We start from the raw sequence: 27,877 nt of genomic DNA, 5'->3' as shown, positions 1-27,877 counted from the left end.
TCAAATCTAGCTCCACAGTGTCTGCAGGATCGAACAGCTTCCTCATGCCTACCCCTTGCCAGGAATTCACATGTCGGGTAGACATTGGCTCTGAGCTTGAGGGCCGTTACAAGTTTTTGGTGAGGTATGCCCTTATACTGCCTTATCCAGGCATTACTGATGACATCATTCACTAAATTCTCAATACCGTGGCCTTGAGCAACCAGATGTACCCACCTCTCAAACTCAATTTTCCGCCAATCGCAGGGTCTTGGATAGTGGACTTTGGAAGCGGGCGACTCCCACTCCGACTGGGCCTCAACACCACCACCACCACCAGCCTCTGGTAAGGGTTCCCAAATCGATGGGATGGACTCTTGTCTCCCTCCTGCTTTTTTCCATAGTCTCTCAAACACCTGATTTAGCTGTTCCTCCTTCAAAAAACCAACAAGAGCCTCATCCAAAGACTGAGCCAGTCTATGAAGTCTCTGCACTTGTACGCTTAGAATTAGCGCCGCCAACTTGATGATACCCAAAGCACCATCCTTAAAACTCGAATACAAGATTGCATCGCACGTTACTCGGTGGGAGGTGAAGCCACTCCCTGACCACTTTTCGAATTGACAGGTCAAGGGATTCGAGGAGGCCCACATTGACCTCTGTATGGTCGGCCAGATAGATCAGTCTCGGGATGGTATAAGTCCTGAGTATATCGATCTTCTGAAGAGGCTTCAGGGATGACCACCCAATCCGCTGGAGCCAGTCTGCAAGTTTCTCTGGTAATCCAGAATCCACAAAACCAGTCCAAGGATCAACCCACCTGCCAAGAAATTACTCTGAACTCCCTGGGTCGATCATGTTTAGGGGGGATCCATTTATTACCCATATGAGACAATCGTTGATGGTATATGAGTCCCTGGTTGGCTTGATGTAAAAGCCATGACATTTCTCCCCCTGAGTATGTAGACCTGTTAGCTGACAAAAGGCCTCCAAAATTTTGATGCTACGTTGCATGCTTTCCCAAGAATCACTCAGTAGCACCAGGTCGTCAGCAAATGCCATGGCCGTAACTTTCCACTCTCCATGCTGGAACCCTTGACCTTCATTTTCGAGTTTACATAGAAGGGGATCCATCGCCAAATTGAACAGCAAAGGTGACATAGGGTCGCCTTGATTGACACCCCAACGAATGTAAATGGGATCTGTTTTATCCTTTCCGATGAAGATGCACGTTTTAATGTCACAATACATCTCCCTTACCAACTGCAACGCATGTGAATCCACACCTCCCGGCCTCAGACCTTCAATTACATGCTGGTGACAAACAGTGTCTAAGGCCTTGGCAATTTGTCCACAAACACCACCCCCAGGTGTTTATGCTCCCGCTTTGATCTTTTAACCACAAGCTGTAGCAGCTTGAGGTTCTCGGCACAACCCGACGCGCAGATAAAGCCCCTTTGCCGGGGGTAATGGGACATGTCCAGGACGGTCTCGCAGTAGCGATCTTGGAAAATAGCCTAATCACCATCGACCCAATGGTGATAGGCCTCCAGTTATTGATATCACCAAGTCTGCTCACCTTAACAGACTTGGGTATCAAAACCGTCCGGCAGTCCCGCAGCGCGTCTGGGATTGTACCGGCAATCAACCAGAGGTTGTAGATCGCAGTCAACCGGGAGAGCTTAGGGTTTTTTTTAATAAGATGACCCACCGTAATCCCATCTGGTCTGGGAGCGGAGGTTTTACACATCTCACTCAGGTTCTTACAATTTCTTTCTTGGTAATCAAGGCCTCAAACATGGTATTATCGGCCTCCATATACTGAGGAAAATTAACAAGGCCACCAAACTCGACAGATGTATCCCATCGCTTATTAAAGTGTTCATGGACAACACCAGATGGAAGTAGGCACTGCAAGGCTTCCATGCTGTCCCAGATAATACACACAAGATGCCTTCTATGCAACTCGTATAACATCTGATATCTCAGAAATTTACCTCTCTTAATAACTCTCTTTCGCATCCAATTAGCTGGTCTTTTGGATGCCTTCCAGCCTCTGGATGCCTGCGACTTTCGACCCTTGGAAGCAGATTTAACATTCTGGCCCGCCCCAACCAGAACACCAAGAAACTCATCATAAACATCATTCACCACCTGCTGTGGATCTTGCCCATCAAGAACCTTCCTGAAGGCTTCCCGGTACGTAGTGAATCTGCCTGCCGATAACCCCACCTCAATGACCCTGCGGTGTTGGAGCCTCAAGTGACCCTCCTTACACGACTTAGCAGACCCGGGGCCTTGTACAGCCCCGCCCTCTGGTTCAACCTGATGTTTAGCGAAGGGACCTCTCGCCAGAAGGCACCGCTTATTGCTGATCTGCTTCGCGGTTTTAGATGGCATGTGCTCCGCAATAAACTGGTTAATATTGCGATTACCGGCAAACTTTTCCACCAACTGCACCAGGAGAGCCTCCTCCTCCTCAGTCCATACACATCTGTAAGCCCCTCGAGCTGATGACTCCTTAGGACAGGACGCTGCTGTATTGCACTAAATAGTTTATTTAGTTGTTGCACTGGGTGATGGGAAATTTTTACTGAGCATGTTGGGTCAGGTAGATGGGTTTTCCCCCCTCCCTCATCACATGGTCTCCCCCTTACACCCCCCCTTTTATAGACACCTGGGTGGTCTGTCCCATAGGTACCCTGCCCCTCCCCAATGGCATCCCATTGGCCCTGGTCCTCTCTCCCCCGCCCCCATCCCCTAGGGTATAAAACCTCTTGTGTGTGAGTCCCACGCCCTCTTTTCTACCTGGGTGGCCCCATCACCAGAGTGTCTTGCCACCAAGCCAATAAACAAGATACTTGCACCCACGTGGAGAAGAGCGCCTCTGGTCTGTTACTTTCGTCTATGCGGGTCCATGTGGGCTAGCCGGATTTGGACTCATACAGGGCCCAGGAAAACCACGGAATACTGCAGGACGCCACAATCTGCTCCACATTCCTCACAAGAGGATGTCTAATCCTCTGGTGCTGGCTCAGGCCTACCTTGGTCATAAACCCACGCTGGCATACCTCACAGGCCCACTCGCCAGTGGGAGCCACACATACCTCCGCTTTGCAGCGTGGGACGTGGCAGGAGATGCTGTGGTATTTAAGATTTTGTTTACCACATTTCGAGCATCTGAAGATGACTTTCTTCTGCCCGTGCGCCCTCTTAAGATAGTCAATCAGCCCTGACATCCTAGTGAACTGGGTATCACAGTGCGGACAAGCTGGTTTTTCGTCCGGGATGGACAAGACAGGTGTTCGACTCTTTGCACCGTCACCACTGGGCCCAGGAAGAGCTTCGGGTGTTTTTGGCCCTTTTGTGCCTCTAGCTGTGTACTCATCATCCTGGGCAGCCCCAACAGGGGAGATCTCATAGGGCTCAGGAAACTGTGCCAAGCCCTCCCATCCAACTCCTTGGTGTAACCTTTCCTCTGTCACCATTGTGGAGTTAACAAACTCCAAACACACCAGATCGAATCCCTCTTCCCTGGGCAGAGGGGGTATAGATGGAACAACGGCATCTTTGACTGTGGTAGATAGGGACAGGCGAACGGAAGATCACGCGATGTGACGGAAAGCGGCAGGATTCCTTTTCCCTTAATCCCCTGAGATAAGAGATCACCCTAGGAATGTAACTAGGAATGTAGCCCCCCTAACGCTAGTAACTTTCCACTCCTTACTAACCATAGATAGTACTGCAGACCCCCTCTGACGTAGTGAAGCTCCCTAGACTATAAAACCCTAAGAGATGAGACAATAAAGGCCTTTTGACCGTCCACCACATTGGTGTCTGCGTCCGTCATTGGCCCGAGTGACCCTGGTGAGTTTGGGTCGCCGTGCTGTCCCTTGAAACCAGGTCGCCTTGCCTTATAGCAGAAGGCAACATTTGACCCACAGATCTGATGGGTCAGTTTGAGTGGCAGTAGATATGTACCGCAAAGCCAAAGACTGCACCATCTTGTCAAATCCGGTTAACAAATTAAGAGACACGTCCAAGTGAAAGTGGAATTAGTTAGCAGTCGGCCCTCTCCCGAGCTAACAACTCTGTCCAACAATGGCCCGTGGACAAGGCTCTGTGCAATAGCAAAAAACTGTGCCAACTTTTTCTTTCAGTGGTTTTGTGAAACTATCGCTGGGTGGCGAGGTCAACGACAGGGCGGGCAGGTGTTCTCCTGGTCCCCACTTTCTATCATGGTTGACCTCCTTGTTCTCCACCTTGTCCAACGTGCTGGGGGAGAGACGTCCCTGGAGCTTTCTATTTTTCTTTCCTCGATTTTTGGAGACGCCTGCGACAGCAGCTGCTCTGCAGCGCGTGGCCATGTGGGAAAGTGGATGCCACCACCTGCTCCGGTGGTGGTGGTGGTGCGGTCGCCTGGGCTTGTGGAGCCCCCGCCTCGGGAGGCATTCCTGGCACTGCTTGTGCCTGCACGGGATCGGGCTGTTGCGGGGCCACAAGGTAAGGGGGTGGAAGATTTTCCAGCAGTTCCCATTCCCTCCCCTCTTTTGCCGTGCGCCGGAGAGCTCGCACTGGGTGTAGACCTGAGCAAGCATGCCTCCACATGTCGGCGTACTCGATTTCCTCAGGATCCCGTGGGCTGCAACCGGCCACGTGGTCAAACAAAGACTCACAAGTCCAGGTTTCGAACATGCCGAATATCGGCCAGACCACAAATTTTCCAATCTCCCTCCCTCCCCATTTTTCCATGCAAAAATGGATCATTTTCTCCTTGGACTTCCCCACCCTCTGCTGGTTCTCATCCCAGTGTTCCAGCATCCACCCCAGGGAACTATCTCTGGGGATTTCTGATAGAATCCTTTCAGGGGCCTGAGAGGGTTTCTCCTGAGTTTTCATCTGGTGTCTGCTCTTTCCCAACACCATTTTCTCAAGGAAAGTTAGGATTTTTCTTACTTTCTCTCATTTCGCCGGGACATCCGTCTCGAGTCCCGTCTTTCTCTCCGATGTCGGATTTTCCGGCTCAGGAAAAGCCTCCAGCCTGACCAAGTCGAACAGCGAACTGCTCTGCCGACTTTTGGGCTGTTTTCCTTACCTGTTTCCTCCGGTTTCAGAAGGTGGATGGGTTCCTGGAATTTTCCAGGCTCGTCTCTCCCCTCCTGATCCCAAACGTGACCGGTTTTCCCCCTAGACTCTCCCCGAGCCCTGTGTCTCATGTGTTTCGAACAAAAACCTTGCACTTCCCCCTTGACTGACCACATCCCTCGCGGGATGTTGAAACTGCAGCCTTGGGGTCCGCACTCGCCTTGTGATAATGTCACGTCTCACACACACGTCCGATCACGCTCCACCCAACTACACAATACTTACGGTTCTTTTTCTTGCATGGATCTCTTCGTGCATGTTGAATTTTACCGATGAAAAAAACCTCAGGTCTCGGAAATCTCTCTAGATCTTTCCGAGCTTTGCTGAGAATTGGGTCCTCTGTCTCCCTCTGCTGTGGTTCTGTTTGCAGCACGCGGCTCCGATTACGTTCTGTGGCTCTGGTTGCGGCTCTTTTGTGCATCTGATTAGTTTTGGAATCCAATTCCCACTCGGGTCACTAAAATCAGCAGGGTACTCCCCGGGTGGAAAAAGGGGTTCCCGAACCCCAGTATCAGATCACTTCGGGGTCACCAAATTGTTATAAATGATCAAATCGACAGCCAAATTTATAATAAAATTTAACAAAGATTTATTAGATCGTTAACCAAAATAGAATTTTGAAAAACCACCACAGCCAAGGCAGCGTCAACCCCGGGTGTTGGCGCTGGGTGAACCGAGATCCGACCGACAAAGTGTCAGCGTCTCTCCAGTGGTTCACCCCGACTGCTTCATGCAGCTAGCTTATATACAGTTTATTCTGCCTCAAAGCAAAAATGACCAAATGTTCCTTTGTGTCCCTTCACATGTAGAACTGGGACCATACAGATACAAAAGCCAGTCCAGATGTCTGGATGGTTGTCTGAACACTTCAAGAGCCTGCATTCACATGTAGCAGAGTGGCGCCGGTGCTTGAGTTTGGTAGATGCAATCTTCCCAGGTGCAAGTCCTCATGAGTGGCTTAGACATTCCAGGGAAGTCAGCAATCATGGCCCGGGAAGGTTTCATTCATACGTTAACAGACTTGATATTACCTTAACATTGTCCGGGAACTAATTGAATAGAAATAAGACTCTGCTCCCAGCCGGGGTGGTCAAAGCCATAACTTGGATTTTACAATATTTTATACACATATATAGCATGAATTATCTCTACTATATACTACAATCCCTCCCCATTTTTTTCACCAATTTAATTCATGCTCACAAATTGTTAAATTTTTAATTTCCTACCTCTACCCATCACCATTAAGGGTTCCTCACAAATGGAGTACTCCTTTACACTACTCAGTACTCACCTTGTGGGATGCCCTGATATATCACATTATTCATTTCTACAGTTGTCTGTTTCTTGAATTTTGCCAATGCCTCTACAGCATTGCCGGCCTACTTTCCTTCTCCCAACCGCATGATCTTGGATGCGTTGTCTCCGGAAGCTCCCTCAGAATCTATGGGAATTATTGCAATCTGCATCCCCTGGACCACAGAGTGGATCAGTCTGATAAAGCATGGAATCAGACAAGGGAGGAAGGGAGGAATAGGATTCCGGCTACTGAACAGAGCACAAGAAACATCACTTTGTTCCACCATGCCCCATCAAATAGTTTGTCCCACCATGAAGACTGTAAAATGGAATTCCACTTTTGGACCGGGTCACGGGCCACCTTTTTGATTTCGGCCACCAAACCCCTTATGGTCTCTCCATAATCATTGATCTCGATACAACATTCTGACTCAATGAATTTTCCACACACTCCCCCTTCCTCAGCCAGCAAATAGTCTAGAGCTATTCGATTCTGGTACACAAAAGCCCATACCTGGGTATGCTGCCAACTTAGTAAATCCAGGGTTTCGGAGGTGTGATTTGAAACAATTTCCATAACTGCTTGCAGCCTAATCAGTCTGTTCAGTAGATAAATCAGAGTCCTATACCCGTGACTTCCATCCTGAGCCCACGTGGCCGGCCCATAATAATCAATTATTCATTCCGCTGACCACTCTTCCTCTCCCCAAGCTTGTTTACCACTTATCACCAGTATTATCTTTTTCAGACTCCTCTTCTCCCTTCTCAGGGTCTCGTATAACGGAGCCCCTAACAGATTACTTTTTGTCCTCGGGACAGTAAAGAAAACTGGTCGGATCATGCCTAAAGTGCATGACCCCTTCCACCTTGAGGGTAACTCACTGTATGCCTTTTTCTCACATATCCAGTAAATTCCATCAAGGGCTTTCCACTTAAGATTTATTTTCCCTGGGTCTCCCCAGTATTCCCTTATACTCTCCAAGGACTGGAAAGGGCTGGCTCCTGGATTTTTGACCCTGCACAATCCTATTCTTTTGTTCTATTCACAATTTGTATTGTTTTTTTCAGCTCCAATACCTCAAAGGAGGGGCTGGGTGCCAGGCTCTGCTTTTCGTGTCTGAGTTCACCATCAGGGTAGATGCACACAGAGTGTATCCCACCAGTTCGGTGTACTCTCTTCCCTCCTGACTGACACAGATTGTGCTAATCACTCTTTGATCTAAAATCCACCCCTCGGGTATCTGCGCCAGTTTTGAGACCCTTGGATTGTCCCATTTCAAGAGCTGTTCTGGAGCCTAACCTTCCCCTTTCCAAGGCCATTTTTCTGCAGATTTCAGCCTCCCACAAATTCAACAATTTGACAAACTCAGTTCTGTTGCGATTTCTTGCATCAAATCAATGAACAGGTTTTTGTCTGGGGAAGGTAATTCCCCATCAGCATATTGTCTTTCCAGTATTTCATACTGTTCGCCCAATGTTTTCAATCGTTCATGTTCAACTCTCTGTCTTCTCGATTCTGACTCCCTTCGTTTCAGCTCCTGAGTTATCTCTCTCATCCTTCCCTCATTATTTTTATTTTTTGCAAAACAAACCACCCTATCATATTGTAGGCACAACCTGTCATCGCTTGCCGGTGCCAGGTCCAATATGAGCAGGTCCTTGTTCAGGGCAATCTTACTGTCAAATTTCATATTCTTCGCCATCCAGTACATTTTCTCATTCATCATGCATATTTCCAGCCTTACGTTATCATAACACAGTGGGTTCACCTGGTGATATGCAATGAAAATAGATTCTGTCTTCCCCCCGACCCACATGGTTCGGTTACACTGGTTACAAATGGGGATTGACATCAGTTCCATGCTTCGTTTCCTCATTTGGTGCTTGTGATCATTTGACTGTCTGTTCCTTAACCCAGCCTCGGGATTGATACACCAAGTCCCGATTTCCAATTCACATAATTTCACCCGAGTGCCATTTCTCCAACAGTACCTGCCAGTTCCTCCAAGACATTCCTCTGGGGCTTGGTATGCCGAGTGTCCCCAGTCCCCTGCAACTGGGACTACCTGAGTGCACTTTTCGCACTCATCTGTGGAGCTCTCGCTTCCGCCTTTCTTGGGGACCTCAGTGCGCAGACTCTGCGTCCCGCCCATGACTAGGCTCAGGCCAATCAGGATTCCCACTAGGCGTACTCCTCTGCCTTTGCCTCTGCCCCCTGGGGTGCCACCAGCGGCAAGGACGACCATCTTCGCGGCAGCAGGAGTACTCTTCAGGGAAGATGCCCTCGGACTTAGCCGCATACCTCCTCTTAAAGGCGCCCCACCGTGACACCCTGATTGCATCAGAACTGCACAGGACCCTGATGGATTTCTAGCACTCCACATCTAAGATTTCTGCTTGAGATCTAAGCTTCCCATGCACCCCATTTTGAAAAATACGAAACCACTCCTGAGAATCTAATTCAATGATACTCAAATTGGTGGCTAAGGTCAGGATACAGTCAGTCAATTCGAGCTCCTCCTCTAAACACTGGGTACACCGTCCCTTTGGCCTCTGTCCCCTTCTGCAATGAACAACAAAAGCCCCCTGACAATATTCACACTTTAAGTATACGGACGGATAGCATACACAATCTGACAGTATACAACTTATCTGCTCGCTGTTGGTTATTTACGAGGACGTTGGAGTTGGATCTTCAAGTCACCGGGGGAAGAAGTGACCCTCCAGTCAGGTGCTTCCTCCTGCTGCTTGGCTTTCTTCACCCTAGACGCATGTGTCCAGCCTTTTTCCTCTGTCCGAATGGCTGTGTCTGTTGTCAGGAGCACAAGAAAAGGACCTTCCCAGTGAGGAGAGAGCGGTGCGTCTTTCCACACTTTTACAAACACCTTGTCCCCAGGCTGAAATTTGTGAATAGTGAACCCCAGAAGAGCACTCTGTGTCACTATTCCCTGTTTTCGAAATTCCTGTAAGTTTCTGTTGATCGCAACCAGATATGGTTGGATCTGACCATTCTCAAATCTGTGGTGTCCCACCGGCATTCCATGCTTGTATGGCATCCTATACAGCATTTCGAACGGTGAGAGCCCCGTCTCTGAATGAGGCATGGTTCGGATATTAAGCAAAGCCAAGGGCAGACACTTCAACCAGGACATCTTTGTCTCCAAAATCAATTTTGATAACTGTGCCTTCAAAGTCTGATTCATCCTTTCCACTTGTCCTGAACTCGGGGGGTGCCACAGAGTGTGGTACTCCCACCAAATGCCCAAAGCATCAGCCATTTGATTTATAACTTTTGATGTAAAATGTGTCCCCTAATCTGAATCAATGTAATTCACTACCCCATATTGGGCTACAATTTCCTCTAACAATTTTCTGGCCACCGTCTGCGCCGTTGCTCGAGAGCTGGGGAAGGCTTCTACCCAATGAGTCAATTTATCTACAATCACCAATACAAATTTGAACTTTCTCACTTTTGGCAATTCAGTAAAATCAACTTGAATTCTTTCAAATGGTTGGTACGCAATGGGGCGACTCCCCAGGGCAGCCTTCCTGGCTCTTGATTTGTTTATCTTTTGACAAATCAAACACCCTTGTACCTCCTGTTTTGCCAATTCATAAATTCCCTTGCACACGAAAAGTTTTGGAAATTGCTCTGCCAGGGCTTGTGCCCCCCAGTGTATGTTTTCTGGTACAACCTTTGCACAATCCTCCGAGTAAATCCTCTGGAAACTAATTCCCTCCCATCAGGTAGCCTCCACTTACCTTCTTTCAATTCACCTCCAATCTTTTCATAGCATTCAATTTCCTTTGGGGAGGGCTGAGGGGAATCCTCAGGGTTTTCTTCTCTTTCAATCTCTGGGGTACTTACCACCCTAAGTGCCGCAGTTTTGGCCTCCTGATCCGCCAAATTGTTCCCTCTGGTTCGAAACTGAATTCCTGTCTGATGCCCTTTCACATGGACCACCGCAATTTCTTCTGGCCCTCTCAGTGCTTCCAAGATTTGTCGGATCAATTCCCCATGCATTAGTTCATTTCCCCTAGTATTGATCAGCCCTCTCTCTTCCCAAATCTTTCCAAATGTATGAACCACCCCGAAGGCATACCTCGAATCAGTGAAAATTGTTCCCTTTTTCCCTTTCAGTCTTTTCAATGCCCTCAAAACTGCATACAATTCGCATGCTTGTGCCGACCAGCTTGCATTCAGGGGACCTGCCTCTATCACTTTCCCTGTCAACCCATCCACAACCGCGTATCCTGATTTTCTTTTCCCTTCAACCACTCTGCTTGACCCGCCCACAATGCATTTTTCCCCTTCATCTAGTTCTTCTTCTTCTAAATCCTCCCTGATCTTGGTTTGCAGCTCGACTGTTTCCACGCAGTCACGAACTAGTGTCTCCGCCGCTTCCCCAAACAGAAACTGTGCAGGGTTCTGCGCAGTCGTTGTTCTCAATTCCAAATCCTGTGAATGAATCAAAGTGGCCTCATACTTCAGCAACCTTGCATCTGTGAGCCACTTGTCCGCTTTCTGTTGTAGTATGCCCCGCGCATTGCGCAGCGCAAATACCACCAGGGGTGCTCCAAAAGTCACCTTTTTCACTTCCTCCACTAGCAAAGCCTCAGCTACAATAGCCTGCAAACACATAGGCCAGCCCCTGCTGACCGGGTCCAAAAGCCGGGACAAGTACCCTACAGGCTTCCTGATCCCCGCCCAGTCTTGCATCAGCACCCCATGTGCTGTGAGGTTGCTAGCGCACACAAACAACTGAAAAGGTTTCCTGACATCAGGGAGGCTCAACGCTGGCGCTGCCATGTGCGCCTCCTTGACCCCCTTAAACTCTTCTTCATCCTTTTGTGTCCATTTGATCCTGTCTGTGGTGAGCTTCTCATAGAGAAACTTCTCCTTGTCACTATAACTTTCAATCCACTGCCAACAATACCTCAACAATCCCAAAAGCTGCCGGACCTCCCTTTTTTGTTTGCGGGGCTGGTAAGGCAATAATTCCTGACACCCTCTCTGGATCCAATTTCTTTTTTCCCTTTGTTAACCAATGTCCCAGATATCTGACCTCCGGTTCCGTGAACTGCAATTTCGATTTTGAAACTTTCAATCCCTTTTCCCCCCAAAAAATTCAAAAGCCCAATTGTGTTTGTCCTTACGTCCTCCTCCCCTTTCCCTACAACCAGCAAGTCATCTACGTATTGTAGAAGCTTTGTTCCTTCCATGGGTACAAACTCACTCAAAACCTGCTCAAGTGCCTGTCCAAATAAATTTGGAGAATCCACGAAGCCCTGAGGCAACAAAGTCCACCTGAGCTGCTGCTTCCTATTCGTCTCCGGATCTTCCCATTGGAATGTGAAATAATTGTGACTGCCCTCATCCAGAGGACACGTCCAGAAAGCATCCTTTAAATCAATCACACTGTACCACGTATCTTCAGGGGAGAGATTGTTTAACAAAGTGTAAGGATTCGACAGTGGGAAACAGAGTCTTAGTTCTCTGATTCAGAGCCCGTAAATCTTGCACAAGCCTAAAGCTGCCGTCCGGTTTTCTCACTGCCAACATTGGGGTATTGTGTCTTGACATGCAAGGTTCTAATGTTCCTTTCTTTATTAATTCATCAATCACTGGTTTCAAACCTCTCCTCCCTTCCATGGAGAGGGGGTACTGTTTGACCCTCACAGGGTCTTCGGGTCTTTCAATTTCCACCCAAATCGGTTCTATGTCCAACCTCCCAGCTTCTCCCAGGACTTACCACACCCTCGGGTCTATTTTCTCCTCATCAGGGGCAGTGAGGCTGTAAAGTCTCACTTTGAGCTGAGTTTTCTCCATCGCTAGCCCAACCGCCAAAGCAACCATCATGTCCCGCCCCAACAAGTTAAAATCTGCACCTTTAGCTACTAAAATGTTACCAATGTGCCTTCTGTTTCCCGTGCTTATTTCAATGTTTTTTATGATTGGGACCTCAAAAGGGTCCCCTTTTGCTGCTGTCACCACCATGGAATCATCTCTTAAAGAGCATCCCTTCAGTATTTTTAACACCGTCGTGTAGGCGGACTGGGGGTTAGCACGATTGGGACAGACGGAGACGAGAGATCTCTGAAGCCAAGTCGTGGAACTTGCAGTTTATTGCGAAGGGCATGGGTACAGGGCCCTGCTGGGAGCTGCCAGCTGCAGCTCGGAGCAGGCCTGAGAGAAGACAGAAAGTGAGAGGGTAATAACGTAAAAGGCAAGAGCTAAGAGCATAGAAAAGTGAGAACAAGAGTAAGGGCGCAAGAGTAAAAGCAAGAGCAAGAGAACAAGAGCAAAAGCAAGAGCATAAGACAGCGAAGTTCCCATTACAATACAATATATCATCTTCTGTGTTGAATATTCTGATTCTCACTAACCAATCTAGTACAACATACAAATCCTATAGCCTTTACATACAGCCTATAAGAATCACTACATTACCATATTGTGCTACATTTTAAACCCTAAAAACTACTCTTCAGACCCCTTCTGCCAAGCTGGCAGGGTCTGCTCTGACCCTTGGACCTGCCTGCTTGCAGAGGGTATTGTTTCATCAAAAGGGGATTACCTTCAGCCGGCCACACCATTGTTTTCAATTTGTTCAGTAACTAAGGGATGTCAAAGCTTGCTTTCATTTCAATCTCGCTTATAGTTTCTATATTCTCAAAATCTTTTGCCAGGCAATCATATTTGTAAGGCATTCCTGTTTCATCTTCCCAACACCGTCGTCCACTCTGCGTTTGAATCCACCATAAACTGTAATTCTTCTTTGTAGGGTCCCACTTTTAATTTTATCAAGGGCTCCCTAGATGTTCTGGGACCCAAATTGAAAAGCCCCTGACACCTCTAATCTTCCTGGAACATTGCCTGATCCTTGGCTCTCTTGGGGCAATTTCATTCAATATGCTCCTTTTGTTTGCAGTAGTAACATTCAAACTCATGCTTTTGCTCCCCGGAATCTTTGTCCTGAGCCTGAGATGGACCTGTCTTCTTTGTTGATGCCTTTTTCGCCGCATCTTTTCCCCGTTCCTGTTTCTGAGCCTCTCTCACCGCTGCCACCAGGACTTTAGCCTGTATTTTCTGCCTTTCCTCATCCCGGCCCATGGAAACTTTCTGAGCTTCACGCAACAATTCCTGCAACTCTTGTTCCTGCCAACCATCTATTTTCTCTAACTTCTTCCAAATATCTTCCCAAGATTTTGCCACAAATTGAGTTTTCAACAACACCATCCCCACCAGGGAATCAGGGTCCTCCCCTGAATACATCCTCAAACCCTTCCGGAGTCTCTCCAACCACTCCGTGATTGTTTCATCCTTCCCTTGGCATTCCCTGAGCACTTTGCTCATGTTCTGCCCCTTCGGTACCGCCTTCCTGATCCCTTGAATCACCATATTTCTCAGATTTATCTCACCCCTCTTCTGTCTGGGCTTCCCAAGACGGCTTTTGGTTTGGCCACTGCTCCTCCCTGGACCCCTCGTTTGGGTTCCGCTTTTCCCAATCCCTGATCGCAGCTGACCGGATCATGTCTCTCTCCTCGTTAATAAATAACAACCTGAGGATCGCTTGGAGATGCTCGTAAGTGTAAATGCTTGTTCCCAAAAATTCATCCAACCTCTCTGCTACTCTGAATGGGTCATCTATCAGCTTTCCCATCTCCTTTTTGAACGCCCTTACATCACTGGTGTCAATCGGGGTGTGGACATATCCAATCACCCCTGGGGCCGTCGGTACCTCCCGTAAGGGATAGATACCAAGTTTTTCCTCCTCATCCCCACTTTCCCCCGCGGTCGACCTCCTCGTTCTCCTCCTAGTTCGGCGTGCTGGGGGAGAGTCGTCTCTGGGGACACCCGCCCCCTTCTCCTCGACCTTCGGGGATACTTGTGGCTGCGGCTGCTCTGCAGCTGCGTGGCCATGTGGGGGAACGGATGCTGCCACTTGTTCTGGTGGTGGTGGTGATGCAATCGCCTGGACTTGCGGCACCCCCACTTCGGGAGGCATTCCTGGCGCCACTTGTGCCAGCACGGGACCTGGCTGCTGTGGAGCCACAAGGTAAGGTGGTGGAATATTTTCCAATGGTTCTCACTTCCTCCCTGCTTTCGCCACACGCCAGGAGGCTCTCACTGGGTACAGACTCGGGCGAGCATGCTTCCACATGTCTGCATACTCGATTTCCTCCGGGTCCTGCGGACTGCGACCGTTCACGTGGTCAAACAAAGACTCACAGGTCCAACTTTCAAACGTGCCGAATATTGGCCAAACCACGTACTGTCCGATTTCCCTCCCTCCCCATTTCTCCATACTAAAATGAATCATCTTTTCCTTGGATTTTCTTCACCTTTGTGGATTCTCATCCCAGTGTTCCAGCATCCACCCCAGAGGGCTGTCTCGGGGTATTTCTGGTAACACTCTCCCAGGGACTTGAGGGATTTTCTCCTGAGTTTTCTTTTGTCCCTTGCTTTTTCCCAACCCCATTTTCTCAAAGAAGGTTACGAATTTCCTTACCTTTTGTTGTCTTCCTGGGACTTTCGTCTCGAGTCCCAATCCTTTCTCCAATGTCGGGTTTCCCGGCTCGCGAAAAGTCTCCATCCTGACCAAGTCGGACAGTTGACCACCCTGTCGACTTGTAGGTAGACTTTCTCACCTGTTTCTCCGGTTTCAGAAGGCGTGTGAGTTTCTGGACCTTTCCAGGCTCGCTTATCCCCTTCCGATCCCAAACATGACCGGTTTCCCCCGAGTCTTCCCAAGCCCCAGGTGTCATGTGTTTCGAACCAGAACCTCTTGCTTCCCCCTTGACTGGCTTCTTCCCTCGCGGGATAGCGGAACCTCAATCGTGGGGCCGCACTCACTCCGTGACAATGTCACGTCTCACACACGAGTCCGATCACGCTCCACCCAACCACACAATACTTACAGTCTTTTTCCTGCGTGGAATTCTTCGTGCACGTTGATTTTTACGGATGAAAAAAACCTCGGATCTCAGAGATCTCTCTAGATCTTTCTGAGTCAAGAATGGTCCCTTATCTCCCTTGGCTGTGGCTCTGTTAGCACGCGGCTCCAATCATTGCCCGTGGCTCTGGTTTGTGTTTTTTTTTTTTTTTTTTTTTTTTTGGATCTGGTTGGTTCCAAAATCCAATTCCCGTCCTGGCCGCTAAAACCAGCGGGGCACCCCCCGGGCAGGAAAAGGGGTTCCTGGACCCCAATATCCGATCACGTTGGGCCGTCACAAATTTGTTATAAATGATCAAATCGGCAGCCAAATTTATAAAAAAGAATTTTATAAATTTATTAGATCGACAACCAAAAATAATAGAATATTATAAAATGGCCACAGCCAAGACAGCGTCAACCCCGAACTTTGATGCTGGGTGAACTTAGGTCGAGCCGATGTAGTGTCAGCATCTCCCCAGAGTGTCACACCAACTGCTCCAGGTAGCCAGCTTACATACAGTTTATTCTGCCTGGAGCAGAAATGACCTAAGATTTCTATAAATTCCTACATATGTATAACGGGAACTGTACAGATGCAGTCCCGTACAAAAGTCAGTCCATAGGCTTGGATGGCTGTCTGGGCTCCTCGGAATTGTCTTCCTTTCAGCTGTAGCCAGGACGTCGCCGCTTTTCGATGTAATCTCTCCCAGGTGTTGTTCGGTGAATGCTCTGGACATTCTTGGGAAATGGTCGCTGATCACCCAGGAAAGACTCATTCACTCGTTAATGGTCATGATTTTATCTGGGCGAGTCCGGGAAATCTTTTGGAAATGAAAAGCCCTGCTTCTGGCCATGGGGGTCAGATGCATGGTTGGATCTTTATAATTCTCATACAGTTTCCAAAGCATGAATTATCTACATCATATACTACACTGCTGTGCCCAAGGAGATCAGAGAGATCTGTGCAAAGCAAGAGCATTGGCTGTAACTCAGGGGAGGGTGAGGGGAGGTGCTCTGTCCCATCTGTCTCACTCCATCTGTCCCCAGCTGCCCTTTCTGAGATCGAGGGCAATCCCTTTGTTCCCCTGAAAATCAGTCTGACACTGATAGTGGGGCCCTGGAAAAATGTAAGATAAAACTCTGAAATGGTAAGCTTTGCATTTCACCTGCGTAAGTAGTATGATAAATTATATAATTGTTAGATGTGATGATTGTTTAGTAATTAAAATTAATTATTGTATAATCATAAGAAGAACCATGAGAAACTGTATGTTCCTAATCTAAGGAGGCTATGCTTGGCTGAAATCTATGTATACAATAGAGCAATATAAGTTTAATAATTAACATGAAAGTTATATAATGGTGGAATATAAAAACATGTTCATCCCGAACCCATGTCGGAGTCAGATTTGGGTTTGTACTCCTGACACCCAGAGCTCTTCAATAAAAGCACCTGCATATAATCATTTTCCGTGATTATGTGTTCCTGAACGCTAACAACACAGCTGAGAGCAGAGCAAACTGGCTCAGCTTTTCTCAGAGTCTCAGCTGCACATTGGCCAAGGACACTCCTGTCCCCCAGTGTCACCTGGAGGCAGCTCACAGCTTGGATGGCATCCTGAGGACACACCAAGGGTCCTGTCCATGGCACTGCTTGAGGAGAGTTGGCTCATTGCCAGCCTCCCAGCCTGCCCTGCCCAGAGCTCCCCGGGCACAGGGAGCTGGGACACCCCATTGCTGTGCTCAGCCTGCACAGGAGGAGCCCAAGGGCTGGGCCTGACCCTGCTGCTGGAACTGCCATTCCAGAGACCCTCAGCAATGCAAGGAGCACCTGGGCAAGGCAAGGAGAGACAGCCAGGCCTGAGGAAAAGCCTTTCCCTGCCCAGCCCTGCCCAGCCCCTGCCAGGCAGCAGCAGGGCAGGACAGTGGCCCTCAGGCTCTGGTCAGCAGGGAATGGGCACATGGCCGGAGAGATGCTCTTCATCTCTGGAGCTGTTCTGCTGGCCAAGGAGGGACTCGGGGCCCCAAGCCCCCGGGCTGAGGGCTGTGCTGGCTTGGAGGGGACACAAGAGCTGTGCTGCTGAGGGCAGTGTCTGCCCTGCAGGGCAGGCCCGGCAGGTGCCACATCTGCTGTTATGAGTAAAAAAAGAGTTACCCCTTTTTTTAAGAAAAGGGTTGCAGAGTTTAAAGTTAAGCTGGGAACTGATCGCTGGCCAAGAGTTCTTTAGTTGGTTAAATGTTGTAATCACCTGTTGAGTATCGTCATTAACCCTCTATTGTGGAGAATTCTTTTTTTCAGTACCACCCTTGCCTGCTGCCAAGAGGATAACAACCCCCCAGGATGGTGGGAAGGGAGGGGGAATCTCAGGAGACATGCAAATTTATCTCAAAACCCAGACTGCAATGGGACGGGACCCCCACCAAATCCCGGAAAATACCCCAAAAGAGACGAGCCAAAGCAGAATTGAGAGGTCAAGGTGGTGTTTGGACAGCAGGGGCGAGGTCTGAAGCCGGCAGAGACGCTGAAAACCTCGGTCGCCCCTCGTCCCGGTTAAAAGAAAAGTCAGTCAGGTCCACGACTCCTGAACCGGCAAACTAAACCGAACCCGGGTTATACCCCCATTGCCCTCGTGAGGACAGGAGTCCTGGCTGTGCCCCCTAGGGGACAGAGCTGCACATTCCTCCACTTCCAAGTCACTGCTGGGAGCAGTGGCAGGAAACTGTGGACCTGTCAAACCTCCCCCCCCATCCTGAGCTGATCTCTTAATAAAGGCATTAAAAAGGAGAAAGATCTCCTGCTCTGCCTATTCCATCTGCCCTGCAGCAGGGCTTCCCTCAGCACTGCCTCCCTCCCTCCCTGCCCACCGCTCTGCTGCTGGAGCTGTGCCAGCCCAAGCTGCTCCTGTGGCCCCAGGCTCCTTCCCTGCCAGAGCTGCCAGAGCCCAGCCCAAGCCCTGGGCCAGCTCTGCCCTGCAGCTGCTTGGCCCTGAAGGGATTAAAGAACAGCTCCCCCAGCCGGGGCACCATGGAAGGGTGTAGTATATAATATAGATAATTCATGCTATATAGGAGTATAAAATATTATAAAGATCCGACATCTGCTTCTGACCATCATAAACCAAAGGCAGTGTATTTTTTTATTCAAAACATTCTCGGACATCACCCAGATAAAATCAGGTTGTCCGCTGCTCTGGCCAGGAGCAAAGTCTATGCAAATATTTCCCGGACATCGTTCAGATAGCATCGAGTCTGTTGACTTGTGAATGGGACCTTCCTGGGCAATCAGCACCAATTTCCCAGGAATGCCAGGCACTCACCAGAGACTGCACCTGGACAGATTGCATCGAAATCGGTGACATCCCTCTTACATGTTGAAGAAAGTTACCCCGGAAAGCTTAGATGAGCCATTTGGATTTCTGGACTTTTGTATATGTTTGAATCTGTATAGTCCCAGTTATACATATGAAGGGACATGCAGTAGTCTCTTGTCATTTCTGCTTAAGGCAGAATAAATGGTATATATGCCAGCTGCGGGAAGCAATCGGGGTGAACCACCACGGAGATGCTGACACTCTGTCAGACGATTCCAGGGTTCACCCAGCGCCGAGACCCGGGGTTGACGCTGTCTTAGCTGTGGGGTTTTTTTTTTCACAATTCTATTTTTGTTGTCGATCTAATAAATTTTTATGAATTTTTTTTATCCATTTGGCTACCGATCTGATCATTTACAACATTGGCGTTGCCACAGCTTTGGTGTCACAGAGAGGGGAACACTGGGGCTGCCACTACTGTGGTGTCACAGACGGGGGAATGTTGGGGTTGCCACAGCTGCAGTGTCACAGAGAGGGGAATGTTGGGGCTGCTACTACTGTGTCTTCATAGACAGGGGAATGTTGGCTGTGCCACCAATGTGGGAGATTTGAACATTGGGTAGCCACCACTGTTTTCTCATAAAGAGGGGATTCTCTTGTCTGCCAGTGTGTTGGTGTCACACAGAGGGGAATGTTTGGGGTGCCACCTCTGTGGCGTCACAGAGAGGGGGAATAGGGGTGCCACAGCTGTGTTCTCACAGAGACGGGAACACTGGGGCTGTAACTGCTTTGGTGTCATAGAGAGGAGAACGTTGTGGCTTCCACTATTGTGGTGTCACAGAGAAGGGATTTAGGGCTGCCACAACTGTGATCTCACAAAGAGTGGAAGATCAGGATTGTCACCGATGTCATGTCACAGAGAGGAGAACCCTGGGGATGCCATTGCCATTGTGTCATAGAGAGGGGCACACTGGGGCGGCCGCATCTGTGGAGTCACAGAGACAAGAACGTTGGAATTGCTGTGGTACCTAGGTGAACTGTGTGTTGGGCTTGATTGAATATCTGAGGGTAGCCCAGGGGTAAAGGAAGGCTTGTTTTCAGTGTGCTTAATGTGGAAAAAAAAAGTGTAATGATCATGATATTGTTTGTCACTTTCCTAAATGCAGGGGAAGAGAGAAATGGCTCCAGGCAGGGAATGGATATATGAGGAATGCAGCAGGGACTTCAAGATGAAAATTGGTTTGGAACAACACAAAAGATTGGCACATGCATTCGTTAGAAATCAGGAAAGGGTTGCTTTTTCCCACCCAAAAGAGACTTCCAACTGATGACCCCACAAAAGATGCTGGACTAAAAAGGAGGAAGAACTACTGATAAGATTGGAGGCTCAGTTTGAGTGGAACAAAAGCATCAATAAACTCCTTGCAGGACACAGATCAGAAGCAAGACAGATAAACAAATCAGGGACAAAAGGAGATTGCTGCCCAAGAAACCAGCTGAGGATGCAGATGAGGAACCTGGGATGAGTCATGAAACCAGGAGAGCAGCCGTGGGCCTGAGAACGGACTTGGACAAAGATCTTGGGAGGAGTCAGATGCCTGGGAGACCAGCTGCTGGAAGGAAAACAGATGCCAAGATGAGTCACCACCCTGATAAGGATAACAAACAGCTGGGAAACAGCAACTGCCAGAGGGAGGGGCAGCTGCAGGCCCATTATCTCAGAACCCTCAGGGCATGGCTATCAGCTGGGACAATCAACACCTTCCCTTGGGCATTCAAGCACTTCCTAGATGGCCAGGAGATGCAATCAACAATCAATCAGCACATGAATGCTTCTGATGCCTTGAATCAATCAGCCAGGTAAGAACAGCAAGGAGAGATAAAAGAAAAATGGGGACCTAGGAAAAAGGATCAACAAGACCTTTTAAAAAGTGGAGGAAAAGAAGAGCAGTTAAGAAGAAAAGTCATTATTTTCACTTCCAGGACCTGTTCCATCTAGATAGGGGAAAGCTTGCTAAAATTATCCTGAATGACATAGAGTATTTGTCCTGTGAAATCCCTCTCAGTGAACTTTATTCAGTTTTTAAAGCCAGATGGGAAACGCCTGGAATATCTGATAACCTTGGGAACTTCCAAATTAATGAGAAAGTCGACCATAGTGTTTTCAGAGACTTAATTACAGCAAAAGGAATGGAGGAAAATATGCAGGAGATGAGCAAAAACTCAGCTCCCAGTCCGGGATAACTTTAAGAGACATTAAGAAGATGGATCCAGAGTACTCCCGGAGCAGGGAGATCTTCAGTTTATGGTTCCCATCAGGAAAAATCCCGGACATGCTGAGGGATTGCAGGACTGTTTTGATTCCTTAGTCGACCAAACCAGAGCTCCTAAAGGACATTAACAACTGGAGAACCATCCCGATCAGTTCCATCTTGCTAAGACTGTTCTCCAGGATTTTAACAGCCAAACTGACCAAGGCTTGCCCCTCAACCCAAGGCAAAGAGGGTTGAGGGGCAAGAGCAAAAGGGCGATGGGATGCTCTGAAAACCTGAAACTCCTGTAAACCATAATTCGGTCAGCAAAAGGAGAACAGAAACCCCTGGGTGTTGTATTTGTGGACATCGCCAAGGCTTTTGCCACTGTAAGCCAGCAGCACATTCTACATGCCCTACAGGAAAGGGAAGTAGATTCCCACATCAGCAATTTGGTGAGCAATATTGTGAAAAATGTTTTTGTGATTTGTGTCAATCAGCAATGGAATCAGCAAATGCTTGTATCTGCTGAGTCGAAAATGGATGCATTCCTTGGGATAGACACAAAGAAGGGTTTTGAAACTTTCTATAGCCAAATAAAGCTTGGAAATAGGGGAAGGATGGTAAAGCAGAGAGATGAGGTAGCAAGATGACTGATGCTTAGAATAAAATAGAGGAAGTTGTGGTAAAGCTATGGGGACTGCAATGCGACTAAATGCTTCTGTATAATATAAAGCTTAACAAAATCATGTAGCAGATGCCAGTAAAGGGGCCTCCCTCCAGACGAGCACAAGAAGGACAGGAAAGCAACAAGCACCTGGAAAGATTATGAAATTGCTGATTCCAGCTTATTGATATTTACTCATTTGTACTAACCAAGCATATTGGAAAATGCTTTGTAGGCTTAAAAACAGTCTATATACTTTACTGAATTTGTAAGTGGTGTGTGCTGTGAGTGAGCAGTGACTCCCAGGCCATCCAGCACTGCTTGTTCGCCTTCTTCAAATAAAAGGTATAGAAATAAAATTTGCATTGACTACTGAAATTTTATGTATCAGTATGATCCTTGTCACATGCCTGCACTCCCAGTATGGTCCCAGCATAATCCCAGTTACTTTCAATCACTCCCCGTATGGTCCCAGTTGCCTTCAGCTACATCAAGCCAGTCAGTGCCACTATGATGCCGTTTGCTCCCAGCGTGCTCCCAGAGTGGGCCCAGTTGCTCCCAGTCACCCTCAGTCTCGGGATGATGTGCATGGTGTGTTCCCAGTCACTCTCAGACACTGCCAGTGTTAATCCAGTCACTCCCAGTGTGATCCAGAGATGATCCTAGTGTTGTAAATGATCAAATCGGCAGCCAAATTTATAATAAATTTTAACAAGGATTTATTAGATTGTTAACAAAAATAGAATTTTGAAAAACCACCACATCTAAGGCAGTGTCAACCCCAGGTGTCGTCGCTGGGTGAACTGAGATCCGACCAACAAAGTGTCAGCGTCTCCCCAGTGGTTCACCCCGACTGCTTCATGCAGCTAGCTTATATACAGTTTATTCTGCCTGAGGCAGAAATGACCGAATGTTCCTTTGTGTCCCTTCACATCTAGAGCTGGGGCTATACATGTGCAGAAATATACAAAAGTCAGTCCAGATGTCTGGATGGTTGTCTGAATTCTTTGGAAGAGCCTGCATTCACATGTAGCAGAGTGGCGCCGACCAATCTTCCCAGGTGCAGGTCCTCGTGAGTGCCTTAGACATTTCAGGGAAGTCAGCAATCATGGTCCGGGAAGGTTTCATTCATACGTTAATAGACTTGATATTATCTTAACGTTGTCCAGGAACTAATTGAATAGAAATAAGACTCTGCTCCCGCCAGGGTGGTCAAAGCCATAACTTGGATTTTACAGTATTTTATACACATATATAGCATGAATTATCTCTACCATATGCTATACTAGTGTGGTCCCAGTTGCTGCCAGTATGAACCAGTTGTGCCCCACATGGTTCCACTCGCTCCCTTTCACCCTGACTTTTGTTCCAGTCTCTCCCAGTCTTTCCCAGTGTATCCCAGTTCCTTCCAGCATATTCCCAGTCACTTCCAGCATGATTCCATTTCATCTCAGTAGAAGCCCAGTTGCTTCCAATGACCCCCAGCGTGTACCCAGTCACTCCCAGTTTCTCCCACTTGCTCCTGGCATGAACCCAGTTGCTCACAGCTACTCCTGGTCACACGGAGCATGATCCCACTTGCATCCAGTATATCCCATTTGCCTCCAACAAGGTCTCAATTGCACTCCACAGGCTCCTACTCAGTCCCAGGATGAGCCCACTCTGATCTCGGTATGATCCCAGTATGATCTGATTAACCTCATTGTGATCACAGTCTCCCCTGGCCTGGGTCCAGCTGCTCCCAGGATGATCCCAGTATGATGTCAGTACAATCCCAGTCACTGCCCATATGATCCCAGTAGGATCCCAGTACAGCCCAATCCCTCCCGGTGATGCCACTCCTGGGATCACCCAGCCCTCCCGGAATTTGCCCCTCCTGGATGTCCTGAATAGAGCCCCAAGGGCTGGAAGTCCCCAGCCAGGGTCCCCAGCAAGCCCCAGTTTGGATGTGCAGCCCCCAGTTTCCCCAGTTTGCCTCTCCTTTTCCCCAGGTCGGGTTCCCCCTGCCCCCAGCGGGTGAGAACAGACGAGAGCCCTGCTCCAACCTGTCCCAGCTCCATCCCCAGTCCTCCCGCGGGCTGCGAGGGCTTTGGAACAGGGCACGGAGGATGTCACTGCTCCTGGGGGAGGAGGAGGAGGAAAGAAGAAGGAAAGCCAGAAGGGATGAAAATAGGAGAAGGAGGTGGGCTTAGGGAGGATGTGGAGAAGGGATGGAAGAGGAGGAGCGGGCCGAAGAGGAAGAAGAGAGACCAACAAGGATCAGAGAAAGCAGAAAGAACCACAAGGTCAAGCACTTCCTGAATTTGCAGCCCCCACCCATGGGATCATCAAGCCCCCATCCCGCAGGTGACCGGGGAGGGGGAGCTTGGCCCAGGTATCCTGGGGGGTGCCTGGGTTGGATTGCTTTGGGGGGGATGTTTGGAAAATATAGAACTCCAAAGCTGAGTGGAAAACACTGGGGGATCCAGGTGGTGGCTGCCAGCAGAGGCAGCCTGGAGGAGCAGAGCTCTGTGTTCCCAGGAGCCCAAAGTGGGGACCCAGAGAGGGGGCAACAGCCTGGAGAGGGGCAGGGGGGACTCCTTGGATCCCCTGCACCCCAAAGCAGAGAATAAGGAGAGAAGGTACCCTAGGATCCCAAAACCCCCCCAGCATCCCTTAATGGGGAAATGGAAAAGGGGGAACTTTTCGATTCTTGGGACTGGCAGTAGCCTGGGGAGGGCAGGGACCAAGTAGGAAGGGGTGTCACGATCCGTCCCTACGGGTGGGTTTCGTGATGGTTCGTAAGGGATCTCAGGGTGCAAAAACCAACACGGTACAAGGGGGTTTGCAATTATGATCAAAACAAATGCACCTTTATTGAATGACCACAGCAAAATGCGCTAGAGGGATTAAGAGAGAGAAAAAGATAGAGAAAGAGAGAGAGAGAGAGAAAGAGGAGAATATAGCTACCAAACGTAGAGACGAAGTCGTTGGGTCCAGTCCAGTCGAGGATCTGCCTGTTACACTGGGGAGATCTCAGAGATGCAGTCCATCTTGGCTCCAATTATTCACTTGTCAATGGGGGGAAGGGGGATTATTTAGAAACTGAATCTATTGTAAAAAGAATGGTATTTGGAAAAGGGTACACACAGTCCATATCTCAGTGGGCAAGGGCCATTGTTTTCGTGGTCCAATGCCCGCACCTGCAGCATCCATCTTGCTTTGGTCAGCTCGCCTACCCCCATGCAGCTCCCCCGGGCTGGGGTCTTCAGTCTCAGTCTTTGGGGAGTGCCAGGGAGGCCTTTTCACATGGGGATTTCATGTCTCAGGTTTTTTCTCAGGTGGAGAGGCTTCTGTCATCTCAGTTTGTCTGTCACGGTGGTTGCCACCAAGCAAGAGGGGTCTTCTCTGGGGGACCAGCCAAAACTCAGGAGAAGTCCAGACAGGCCAAGACGTGGGACAGCTTCCTAGGCTATTGTTGCAAAAAAAGGGCACAGTGCCCCCTTCTCCTCATTGGGCTCAGTATAGCATGCAGAAAACACACCTGTGAAAACAATAACTTAGCAATGCACTCAGGCCTCAGAGCCTTGGTGTAACTTTCTCCTACAAATCCAAAGATTTTAGACAGGGGGGGTCTTCTCAGTGGTCTCTCAATGACAGCTGTCAGGCAAATTGAAGGATATTTCAGCCAGACTCTCACAAGGGGACCCCCAATACAAGCGTGACCCGCAGCAGCTGGGACAGAGGGCAACTCTTGAACACCAGAGGGCAGAGACCAGAGACAGGGAACGCCTGGGAGGTATTTTCAGGGCTGAATCTTGGTGTTTGGGAGGTTTTATGGAGCCCAGATGGCTGGTGACTTCTAGAGATGGACTTGGGCAGAGGGACCTTCAATCTCAGTGTACTCAGCCCTTGTTCTCCTCAAACCAGGATTTTCCATTCCCAATTGTTGGTGGCATCCTTCACACCCATCGAGGAGAAGGCTGTGAAGAAGACAAAGATTCCTGGTTGTGGGATGTAGCTGGGGGTGTGTCATCAATTCCCATCTGTTAGAAGTGGGGCAGGTATCATCTGTTAATTGAGCAGTGTTCTTTATCTCTTCTACAACCAATCCTCCCTCTGGGAAAGATCTTCTCTTAATGGCCCATTGAATGTCAGGGCATGACTGATAAAAATTCCATCATCCCATTGTGAGATGCTCCATCCAGGGGGAGGAGCCAAGCTATCCTACCTGGATATAAGCTCAGTCTTGGCACACCACAGCCAGCTTTTTCCAACTAGATTCTCAAAGAAGCAGATTTCTTCTCCACAGACTTCCCAGAGAAACACGAGGCCAAACACCACCACCACTGGACTTTCAGAGGAAAACTCCACCCTTCTAGAGGATCCTAACTGTGGGAGGAGACCCTAGGGACAGTGGGGTGGAGATGCCTTGGGAGGGCACTCCCCTGTAGGTGTCTGTCTACTATGGCTCCCTCCCAAAGATCCAGAAAGTTCTGTGGTTCCCCCTTCCCCATTGGACTGTATGTTAGTGCCACCCTCTTCCCCTCATTTCATTTGTACATCCCCAATCACTCCAATCCTGCTCCTCCCCTGGTCCCCTATCCCATTGGTTCCTTGTACCCTAGCCCCTCCTATTCGCTACAGTGTTATAAACCCTGTTCCCGCCCAGCTTCTGGCTCTTTGCCACCTGCTTCCCTTCAGCTTGGTTGTGTCCCTGCTTCTCTCCTACCCACCCTGCCTGTGATCCTTCACTGCTCCTTCAGTAAACCCAGTTGGACTCTCAGCAGAGTGTGCAGAGTCCTCCTTCCTCATCTGGTTGGACCTCTTTAAGCTATCTGGGATAGTATACGCGTGAGGAGAATCGAGGAGACAGCTCTCCTGGGAGTTGGACCACCTGCCCAGGATTCCCTCAAGTAGGAGAAGCTGTGGAGGGCCTTCTCATCCTCTCCACACCAGCGACGACAATCCTACACCCAACAGAACCACATCTGTCACTGCAGGAGCTCTGAAGCCACGATTGAATAGGACTGCTACCAGCACCCTGACCCACAGGGTGGCACAACATATTCTGACGTGGTGAGTGGGGTTTTTTTGTACAACTGCATTTTTATTTTTAACATTTTTTCTAGTCAATAACTGTTCTTCCTATTCCGTATTTTTTGCCTGGGACACCCTTAAGTTCAAAATTATAATAATTTGGAGGGGGAAGGTTTGCATTTTCCATTTCAAGGGAGGCTCTTGCCTTCCTTAGCAGACACCTGTTGTTTCAAACCAAGACAATGCTCCAGGACACCAAGGCCAGTGAGGAGGAAGTCTGTGCCCCTTTCCCCCTCTCCCCTGCTCCATCTCCCAACCCAGCATGGCCCCCAGCTGCTGGACAACCCCTCTGCCAACGCCGTCCTGATGGGGATGCATTGGGGGGATGTCCTTCCCCTTCCCTGTGGCAGAGAGGCAAATCCCATCGTGTCCTTGTCCTTCCTCCTCCAGAAAAGAAGCTGAGGATGGAGACCAGAGAGGACAAATCCCCAACACAGAACCTCATGGAAGAGGCCATTCTGAGCAGCTCTACTGTGCAGGAATCCATTGGGGAGGAAAAGCCCCAGAGGTCCCGCAGGAGGAGGGGCTCCAAACCCAGCCCAGGATGCTCTGAGGAGCAAAGACCCACCCCATGCCAGGAAGGTGGACAGAGACAGAGCATCAGCCAGTGCTCAGAGGTGGTGGACCATGAGCAGCTTCACGATGGGGAGAAGCCCTGCAAGTGCTTGGAGTGTGGGAAGAGCTTCAGCTGGAGAAATCACCTGATGCGCCACCAGATGATCCACTCTGGGGAATGGCCCTACAAGTGTGGGGAGTGTGGGAAGGGCTTTAGCTGCAGCTCTGACCTCAGTGTCCACCAGAGGATCCACACCGGAGAACGGCCCTATGAGTGTCCTGAGTGTCAGAAGAGGTTTCGGATCAGCTCTCATCTCATCCTGCACCAGCGGATTCACACAGAGGAGAGGCCCTTCCGCTGCCCCGACTGTGGGAAGGGCTTTAAGCAAAACTCACACCTTGTCATCCACCAGCGCATCCATGCCAGGGAGAGGCCCTACGAGTGTTTTGAGTGTGGGAAGAGGTTTCAGACCAGCTCCCATCTCCTCCTGCATGAGCGGATTCACACTGAGGAGAGGCCCTTCCGCTGCCCCGACTGCGGGAAAGGCTTCAAGCAAAACTCCCACCTCGTCACCCACTGGCGCATCCACACTGGGGAGAGGCCCTACGAGTGCTGCAAGTGTGGAAAGAGCTTCACCCGGAGCTCTCATT

At 49.1% G+C, this 27,877-nt stretch overlaps 1 protein-coding gene and 1 pseudogene across 4 annotated transcripts in view; one reads left to right on the top strand and one right to left on the bottom strand.

The window, feature by feature from the left end:
- Positions 1-3,807, top strand: part of LOC132334811 (hydrocephalus-inducing protein homolog) — a 29,212-nt gene extending 25,405 nt beyond the window's left edge. For 2 of the 4 annotated variants that reach the window (XR_009488486.1, XM_059860984.1), the window contains one exon: positions 247-1,993. Coding sequence is in view for 2 of the 4 variants with exons in the window: in XM_059860984.1 (XP_059716967.1) it covers positions 247-505 (259 nt within the window). In the remaining 2 variants the exon portion in view is untranslated. The other 2 variants (XM_059860985.1, XR_009488485.1) reach the window with 2 other exon arrangements.
- LOC132334705 (zinc finger protein 850-like) overlaps positions 1-27,877 on the bottom strand; it is a 1,130,993-nt pseudogene that overhangs the window by 1,053,975 nt on the left and 49,141 nt on the right.

This window comes from Haemorhous mexicanus, chromosome 16 (genome assembly GCF_027477595.1).
Source record: "Haemorhous mexicanus isolate bHaeMex1 chromosome 16, bHaeMex1.pri, whole genome shotgun sequence".
NCBI classification, from domain to species: Eukaryota; Metazoa; Chordata; class Aves; order Passeriformes; family Fringillidae; genus Haemorhous; species Haemorhous mexicanus.
This window is presented reverse-complemented; position numbering and strand designations above follow the sequence as displayed.